General features: G+C 56.7%; 1 protein-coding gene and 1 long non-coding RNA gene across 4 annotated transcripts in view; one reads left to right on the top strand and one right to left on the bottom strand.

Moving 5' to 3' along the window:
* Window positions 1–1,334: 1,334 nt before the first annotated feature.
* LOC309616430 overlaps window positions 1,335–9,061 on the top strand; it is a 43,833-nt gene continuing 36,106 nt past the window's right edge. For all 3 annotated transcript variants that reach the window (XR_014237467.1, XR_014237468.1, XR_014237469.1), the window contains exon 1: window positions 1,335–1,445. This is a non-coding gene — a long non-coding RNA (uncharacterized lncRNA). The remainder of the gene's footprint in view (window positions 1,446–9,061) is intronic.
* On the bottom strand, window positions 4,901–6,772 carry LOC309616427 (metallothionein-1C). The gene is made up of 3 exons (XM_082367010.1): window positions 6,621–6,772; window positions 5,855–5,920; window positions 4,901–5,131 (listed from the first exon to the last, which is right to left on the bottom strand). Exons 1-3 carry the CDS (start codon window positions 6,646–6,648, stop codon window positions 5,040–5,042), a joined length of 186 nt encoding a protein of 61 aa, XP_082223136.1. The 5' UTR covers window positions 6,649–6,772; the 3' UTR covers window positions 4,901–5,039.

Here is a 9,061-nt window from a genome sequence, read left to right as displayed (position 1 = left end):
AAGCCAGCGCCCAGCAACGTCAGTGATGTGAGCAAAGTCCTCAGGATCAAAGTGGAGGCAAAGCCCTGACAGAGCAGCTCCCGCTCGGGATAGGGAAGCTCTGGGCTGCTTCGACAGGAAGGGGCTGCCCCAGGTCCGAGAAACCACACACGGTCACTAGTTCATGTCCCTAAAGTGCTTCAGTCCCTGAGAGGATTCAGAAGCGTGACTCAAGAGGCAGGAGGACTAGTTCTACTGACAGGTCTGAGGTTGTTTGTCAATGACCCGTCTGGGCCTCAGTCTCCCTGTTCTCTAGTGCGCGCCTGGGTCTCGGTCATCTGGAAGGTGATTCCAGCTCTGATTGTGAATCCCTTCCTGGTGAGGGGGGTGGGTGGGTGGTGGGGGTTACCGGGAAGTTTGGTCACTGTCCTGCTCCTGCCTGCTGAGCTCTGGGCTCCCTGCTCGCACTCAGCCCAGACCCCGCATTCCCAGAGAAGGCCCCGCACACTCACTCTTCTTGCAGGAGGTGCATCTGCAGGCTTTGCAGGTGCAGGAGCCAGCGCAGCTGCAGGAGCCGCCTGCCAGGAAGGGAAAGGCCCGCGGTGAGCAGGGAGAGGGATGCAGGAGCTAGAGCAGACGGTCAGCAATGCCTCCCTGAGCCCTCCTCCTCTGTCAGGACCCAGCCCTGGGAGCTCGTGTCCACTCAGGCGGATAGAGAAGCCCCAGCTCCTCTCTTCTGGTCCAAGGAGAGTAGGTCCCCTCCTGATGGACTCCACAGGGAAGGTCCCAGGCTCCAGACCCAGCCCAGGCTGACTGGGGCTGGGGGCCAGGGCCCATGGCCTGAACCCGAAAGAGGCAATGTCCCCTCCTCCCATCAAGTCCTGGCAGCTCCGAGGCCTCCTCCAAACACTGGGTCCCGGTCTAGCAGTCCCCTGACCAGCTGGGTGACCTCAAGAAGGACAGCCTGGAGCCTCCGTGCCCTCAGTGTTAACGGAGAGGCAAAGGGAGACTGACGTGCTCTCAGGAGCCTGGCAGGCAAGAAAGCCCTGGACCCGTGACAGGAGTCCTCCTGAGCTCCAACTCAAAACCCTCCCTTCTCGTCCTGTGCCTGCGAAGGGGGGCATCCTAAGGCTCAAAGCCAGGGTTCCCTTACCAGTGGGGCAGGAGCACTTGGGGTCCATCTGGAGGAGGAGTGAGGCCCGAGGTCCAAAGCAAGGGGCGAAGCGGCTTCACTGGTCCGGTCGGGGGCGTGTGGGAGCCAGGAGCCCGCGGGCTCAGTTATAGGCCGAGGAGGCGGCCCGGGCGCAGAGGCCCCGCCCCCGCCTTGCACCCGCCCCGCGGATCCGCGCCCGCGCCCGCGCCCGCGCTGCCCGCGGCGCCCTGGGCCGGGCTGTGAGCAACACGCGGGGCCGAGCGCGCGATTCCACTTCGGTGCCGGCTGGAGCGGAGGAAGCGGGTGCCGTGCGGTAAGCGGTGTCCCAGCCCCCTGGCCGCCCCTTCGCGATGTGGCCGACGGGAGCAGCCCCCCTGTTGCCGGGTTGTGCAGGAATCCAGCTCCCGCGTCCTCCGGTCTTCCCCGCCCCAGGCCGCGCGCCGCCGGCCTCCGGGTTGCCGTTTCCTGCAGCCTGAGAACAGCCCCCGCCTCCCGCTCGTGTCCCTGGCTTGGCCGGAGCCGGGGAGCGGTGTCAGAGACCGCAGGCGCATGTGACCCTCACCGCCGTTTCGCCCACCCCGTGTGTCCCCAGGCGTTGGCAGCCCCGGTCCCCACCACGGTCCTTTGGAAGCACTTTTCCGGTACCGTCTCCTGTAACCGCCCCGCGATGAACATTGCCTTCGGCCGCTAGTCGTCACTTGTGTTTTCCTTTCCTGGAGGGATCATGGCGCATTTCTCCGGGGGCTCCTTTGCCTAAACTTTGCCGGGGCGCTCCTCACCGTGGCCGGTCCACCCCACGCCAGGGTGGAGGTTCCCTGATCATGGGATGCTCCCCAGGGAAGGCATCACTGTAGGCGATAGGCAGACCTGGCATGAAATAACAAAGCGACACAAGTGGAGAGTTCCCTTTGGGTAGTCCTGACGATTACACACCATGGAGTCCATGCCAAGCCTTGTTAATCACTTTTGCTCTTTGAATTGTCACACCAACCCGGAAGGGAGCTAGTAGTCAGCAGCCCGTTTCCCAAAGGCCAAACTACCTACAGTACGAGGAGGCTACAGTAAAGGCAGGCACACGGTGCTGGGGAGTGGTGCCCTGCTTCTGTGGTCTTGTGGCTTCGCAGCTGAAAGAGAGAGTCAGTGAGAAAGCTCCCCTTTGGCCCAGAGCTGTGTCTTCAGCCCGTCTCTACCGTGTCCAGCTGAATCCTGGGGGGGGACCGAAGTGACAGAATAGGAATGTATTTATGCTTTTGTGGCTTCCTTCTGACTCTCTCCTTCAGCAGTGTTCAAGAGGCTTCTTTTGGTACAACGTATTTCAGAAAATCCCTGAAAAGAAAATGGTAAGGAAATCCTGGTGCAGGTGACAGCAGAGATGGCAGGATCCTTCTGCATCTGTTAGGAGGACACCGACTGTCTTGCTCACGGCTTTCTATCTGTAGTGTCAATGGCTCCTTGCGTGAAGGGAGGATAACCCCCTCCGGGGAAGTGGTCCCATGCTCACAGGGTTGATGAGGACGACCCAGAACACAGAGCTAAACACACCATCCTTGCTTGCGTGTCTGGAAGGAGAACAATGTCTCCTAGGCTAATGATAACAAATAAATAAATAAATAGGTGATATGATCGATTACTCCCTGAGTGCCCAGTATATTCTGACATTCTTTGCACGGATTCAGTTCTTTCATCCCGAGAGCCAGACACTATTTTTTTGCCCTTTAGAGCAGCGGAGACTGAGCCACAGCGAGGTTATGTCCCATGGCTATCTGTGGCACAGATGGGACTGGCCCTCCTGCAGGCTGACTGCAGCCCCCCGCCCAACCGGACAGCATGTCATGCCATGAAAGGTGAGGACACTGAACACCTGGCCCAGAGGCAGCAGTGGGAAAGCACTGAGCAGCTGGCAGTCAGAACCCTCTGCACAGCTCTGTGACCTCTCTGGGCTTCAGCCTCCCACCTCTGCAGCCAGGAGCACAGCTGGACTGTCTCCGAAGACCCTTGTGGCCCTGAAAAAGGAGAGGCCGGATTCAGCCTCCAGTGATGTCATAACCGGCACCATGTGGCCGGGAGGTGAGACAGCTGTAGTGTAGGTTTGGTCCTTTGAGTCTAGGCTGTGTGCCCTTGGGTAAGTTGCTTAACCTCTCTGGAATTGGCACCGTCGCTCCAGACCATGCAGGTTCACTGAGTGTGTCCAAATGCTGTGGCGGTGACTCGTTCCATGGGGCTTGTTGGAGGAGATCCCCACGCCCTCTGGCACTGGATAAGCAAGGTTCCTATCCATCTCTGCCCTCACCATGGGCTTGCTTGCAAAGCAGGGCGCCTTTCTCCAGGAGCTTGTTGGGAGCTAAAGGATTCTCCGTGCACAGATGTCAGTGTGGAGATAGCGATCAGAAAGGACACCGTGTGGGAAGCCCGAGCTAGGAGCCAGGCCACTGTCTCGCTTATTCCCCCTCTTGGAAATTAATCTTTTCTATAGAAAGGAGGAAATGACATCTCAGAGAGTATCAGTGACTTGCCAGGTCAGGAAGTGGCACGGTGGCTGTGAACCCGGGTGCCTGACACCAGCACCCACGCACGCAGCACGGGCCGGCTCCCGAAATGCCCTCTTCACACAGGGCACCTGTGGCCGATCTTGGTCCTGACTTCTGAGCCTCTTGTCTCCTCTTTCTCTTGGAGTGCCCATGAAATAGGAATTCCCTCCCCAGACCGCCAGGGGGCCCAGCACCTGAACTATATCACCTGTCCCCTCAGCACACACGTCTTGCTGATAAACACCACCAGGCCCTCCGCACTGCAGCACCACCATCACTCTGCAGCGGAACACGTGAAGTCCTCCTTCTGAAACCAAGTCTCCGGGAAACGGCTGGGAAATGCCCACCAAACCAATCCAAATCACTTTCGGGGTGTCAGGTAGCCACGGGCTGGATTTTGAGGGAAGGGAAGATGTCAGGCTGATCTAGGGAGGCACTGGCGAAGATTCAGGGCCAAGCCCCTGCAGGGAGCCGTCAGGGGTGGCGAGTGTCCTGTCCGTAGCCCTGGGCGAGCCAAGACTGATGTTGCGTGTGGGGAGGCAGGGGGCAGAGCTGCTCCAGGCGTGTGTGGTCCACACAGTGGGGCATGTGTGAAGTGTTCCCGGGACTCAGGCACACACTTCAATGTATGTGCAGCCTATGAGAGCCTCTAATTTTCAGAATTGCTCCTCCACGTGTTAAGGTGATTTTACGTGTTGAAGGGAAAAATGGGTTTCCCATATCGTGTCCTTTTACATTTTTTCTTAGCGATTCCTTTTACTGACCAGGGTGAAAACTGTGGCAGAAAATACAAATAGGTCTTTCCAGGGTGTGTTAGACGCAAGCCCCGTGTAGAAGTCAAACAAGAGGGGTGTGTGGGATTCCATCCCCTCTGGGTGCTTTTCCAGGCTCTCATCACCGAGGACTGAGTTTGGCAGGGGTCCCCAGAGAAGGAAAATGAGAAACGGACCACTTGCTCTGCAATCCATACTCCTAAGGGGAGTAGAGGGAGTGCGTCCTCTGTGTGTCCGATGCCCTGTGTCTTCTGGGCGAGGCTTTCCTTTGGAGCTGAGAAACTGAAGCTCACATTAACCTAAGCGGCTAAGACGCTCCGTGTGTGTGTGTGTGTTTTGGGGGGTGGGGGAGGGTCCTCTTTGGTCCAGAGCCGAGGTCTCTGCACTTCCAGCCCAGTTCCCCACGCCAGCCCTGATGGGCACGGAGTCTCTTTGTCCAAGACAGACAAAGGAAGACAGAGCCAGAATGAAGTCAACAACTTTTATTACAGCTCACATATTTCATAGAAAAAGGAATGTAGCGTCAGGTCCGGTTGTATGAAAAACGGTAAAATGCAGGTTCGTCCTGGTTGCTCTGTTGACACCCGGGGCAGGCTCTCCGCGACATCAGGCACAGCAGCTGCACTTGTCCGAGGCCCCTTTGCAGACGCAGCCCTGGGCACACTTGGCGCAGCCCACGGGGCAGCAGGAGCAGCAGCCTGGGGAAGCGAGGGCAGCGTGCGGTCGGACCACGCGTTGTCCGGAGCCACCCTTCCCAGCAGCAGGCCTGGCCCCAGCTGCCCTCAGGCCCAGACCCTGAGTTTAGGATGGTGTCCTCTGTCCTGAGATCATTGCTCTCAGACACTAGGTTCAGGTTGCCTGCCCCATCTGTGCCCAGGACAGGGCACAGAGCCTTGGAGAGACAGTGAGCAGGGCCTCTGGGGACGAGAGAAAGCCAGCGCCCAGCACCGTCAGTGATGTGAGCAAAGTCCTCAGGATCAAAGTGGAGGCAAAGCCCTGACAGAGCAGCTCCCGCTCGGGATAGGGAAGCTCTGGGCTGCTTCGACAGGAAGGGGCTGCCCCAGGTCCGAGAAACCACACACGGTCACTAGTTCATGTCCCTAAAGTGCTTCAGTCCCTGAGAGGATTCAGAAGCGTGACTCAGGAGGCAGGAGGACTAGTTCTACTGACAGGTCTGAGGTTGTTTGTTAATGACCCGTCTGGGCCTCAGTCTCCCTGTTCTCTAGTGCGCGCCTGGGTCTCGGTCATCTGGAAGGGGATTCCAGCTCTGATTGTGAATCCCTTCCTGGTGAGGTGGGGTGGTGGTGGTGGGGGTTACCGGGAAGTTTGGTCACTGTCCTGCTCCTGCCTGCTGAGCTCTGGGCTCCCTGCTCGCACTCAGCCCAGACCCCGCATTCCCAGAGAAGGCCCCGCACACTCACTCTTCTTGCAGGAGGTGCATCTGCAGGCTTTGCAGGTGCAGGAGCCAGCGCAGCTGCAGGAGCCGCCTGCCAGGAAGGGAAAGGCCCGCGGTGAGCAGGGAGAGGGATGCAGGAGCTAGAGCAGACGGTCAGCAATGCCTCCCTGAGCCCTCCTCCTCTGTCAGGACCCAGCCCTGGGAGCTCGTGTCCACTCAGGCGGATAGAGAAGCCCCAGCTCCTCTCTTCTGGTCCAAGGAGAGTAGGTCCCCTCCTGATGGACTCCACAGGGAAGGTCCCAGGCTCCAGACCCAGCCCAGGCTGACTGGGGCTGGGGGCCAGGGCCCATGGCCTGAACCCGAAAGAGGCAATGTCCCCTCCTCCCATCAAGTCCTGGCAGCTCCGAGCCCTCCTTCAAGCACTGGGTCTAGCAATCCCCTGACCTGCTCGGTGACCTTAACAAAGACAGTCTTGAGCCTCTGTAGTCTCCATTCATAAATAGAGGCTAGAAATCTCTGGCTGTCTAGTGGTTAGGGGTCTGCGCTCTCACTTCCTAGTGTCTGGGTTCAGTCCCTGGTCAGGGAACTAAGCTCCCACAAGCCGAGTGGTTCGGCAAAAAAAAAAAAAAAAAATTGATTTAAAAATTGCTGTCGCTACCCTGGCTAGGAAGAAAGCACTGGGTGAACCGCGGGCGTCCACTTGTGCTCAAATTCTTCCTCACCTAACCCCAGGGACTCTGTCCTGTGCCTGAGAAGCGGGCATCCAAGCCCCAGAGCCAGGGGTTCCTTACCAGTGGAGCAGGAGCAGTTGGGGTCCATTTGTAGCTAAGGTGAGGCCGGAGGTCGAAAGCAAGCGGCCAAGAGGCACCTGAGCTGGTGGGAGGCGTGTCGAGCCTAGGAGCCTGCTTGCAGTGTTTGTACCCAGAGGAGGCGGCCCGGGCGCAGAGGTCCCACCCCCTCCTTGCACCCGCCCCGCGGATCTCCGCCTGCCCCGCCCGCAGCGCCCAGGGCCGGGCTGTGAGCAACGCCCGGGGCCGAGCGCACGATTCTCCCAGTGCACATGGGTCCGCTCTGCGCACAGAGAGCCGTGTTTGGTGCCTGCTCGCGGGGAGGGACTGTTTGCCAGGAGGTACGCGGTGTCCTAGCCTCCCTGTCCGCCCCTCCCGATTTTCCCGAGGGCGGCAGTCACCTTGTTCCCGGATTTTCCAGCAACCCAGCCTCTGTGTCCTCGCCGTCTTCCCCACCCCCGCCCCCCGCGCTGTTGTCTTCACGTTCACCCTTTCCGGAGCCCGTGTGCAACCCTAGTGTCACGCTCACGTCCCAGGCATGGCTGGATCCTGGGAGTTGTGTGCAGAGACCGGTGGTGGATGTGAGCTTCACCACCAATCCTCCGACTCCCTCTTCCCCCACCATTTCCTGTCCTGGTCCCCACGATGGTCCTTAGGCAGCGTTTCTCTAACGTTTCTCCGTAAGAGCACCGCGACCAACTCAGGCCTCTGCCTCCCATCCTTCCTTCTGTTCTCCACTACTGAATGGATGGATGGGCACATTTGTCCCGGTGCTCCTGGCCTAAACTTGCCAGGGGTTTTCCTGATCCTAGCCAGTCCACCCTGCTCCAGGATGGAGGTTCCCAAAGCATGAGATCCCACCCCATGGAAGGGATCATTATAAGTGATGGGCAGACCTGGCATTAAATAACAAAGCATGAAAAGTGGTTATTTCCCTTTCAGTATTCAGCAGTGGGAAGAGCACTGAGCTGGCAGTCAGATCCCTCTGCATGGCTCTGTGACCTCTCTGGGCTTCAGTCTCCCATCTCTCCAGCCAGAAGTACAACTAGACTGTCTCAAAGGAGGCTTCCAGCTCTGAATAATGATAGGCAGGACTCAGCATTCAGTGACCTCATAATCAGCGACCTTTGGCAAGGAGGTGAGACAGCCTTGCTATAGGTTCAGACCTCTGAATATGATCTGTGTGCCCTTAGGCAGGTTGCTTAAACTCTGGGTAGCTGGCACAATCATTCCAGCCCCTGCAATTTCACTCTGTTACTGGTTCAGTGTAGATCAAGTGATATGAAGGGTGGGCATTGATTTTGCGTTTCTCCAAATGGTGTGGCAGCATCTTATCCTAGGGGGGCTATTGCAGGGCATACACACTTCCCCTACCAATGGATCAGTAAATTTGCAATCAAACTTTAACCTCCAGCCTGGAGGTTAAAGCTTGCAAAACCATGAGCCTTTCCCCAAGAGCTTGTTGGAATTCAACAAGATTCTGTCCCAGTAAAGTCACTGTGAACAGAAGCATCATAATAGACACTGTTTATTAAGCCCTAGTGAGGAGCTAGGCCACTCTCAATACCACATAGGGATATAATCTCCTTTTTATAGGAAATGGAGACTTAGAGAGGTTGAGCGACTCATTTAGGATACGCGGCTGGTAAGTGCCACTGTGGTCTGTGAACCAAGACTGCCTGACACCAGCACCCATGCACCCAGCACAGGCTGGCTCCTGAAATCCCCTCTTCACACAGGACACCTGAGGGTAAGTGTGGTTCTGACACTTGGGCCACGTGACTCGTCTTTCTCTTTGACTTTACATCAAATAGCAAATCCCTCCAAAAGTTGTCAGGAGGACTAGCTATTGCCATTATTTACAAGTCACTCAGCGCCTCACTCCTTCCTAATAAATACCACAACTTTGTAAATGCAGAATCTGACGCTACCCTGCACAGGCAGACATGAAGTCCTTCATCTGGAACCAATTTCCAGGTACTCTCCCTCTTGTTGGGAAATGTCTGGGCATTACCTGCAAATTCCTAGTCACTTTGCTGGTTTCAAGTAGCCAAGGGCTGGATTTTGAAGGCAGAGTTCAGCCTGACCTAAAGGAACTTCCAAAGATTCAGAGCCAACTCACCGCAGGGAGCTCTCAGGGGTAGCAGGTGTCCTGTCACTGGCACTGGGCCAGCCAAGACCGATGTTCCCTGTGGGGATGGAGGGAAGAGCTACTCCAGGTGGGGGTGGTCCACACAGTGGGGCATTTGAAAGTGTTTTCAGTGTTCAACATACTCCTTTGATGAACACGTGGTTTTTTTTAATAATTGAAGTATAGTTGATTTACAATATTGTGTTAGTTTCAAGTGAACAAACATGTTTTTACTTTTTAAATTTTTCCTGTATTACTCTGTTCTTCATATATTTATTCAAATTTATTGAATCAAAAATTGGGTTTTGTATTT

Source organism: Balaenoptera borealis (genome assembly GCF_965194805.1).
Source record: "Balaenoptera borealis genome assembly, chromosome: 19".
NCBI classification, from domain to species: domain Eukaryota; kingdom Metazoa; phylum Chordata; class Mammalia; order Artiodactyla; family Balaenopteridae; genus Balaenoptera; species Balaenoptera borealis.
The sequence above is the reverse complement of the archived record's forward strand: the minus strand, read 5'-3'. Positions and strand labels throughout refer to the sequence as shown.

Coding starts and splice junctions, on each gene's coding strand:
- LOC309616427 (XM_082367010.1), bottom strand. CDS start 6,648: ATGGACCCCAACTGCTCCTGCTCCACTG. Junction 5,921..6,620: donor CAACTGCTCCTGCTCCACTG/GTAAGGAACCCC, acceptor CCTTCCTGGCAG/GCGGCTCCTGCAGCTGCGCT. Junction 5,132..5,854: donor ATGCACCTCCTGCAAGAAGA/GTGAGTGTGCGG, acceptor TCGCTTCCCCAG/GCTGCTGCTCCTGCTGCCCC.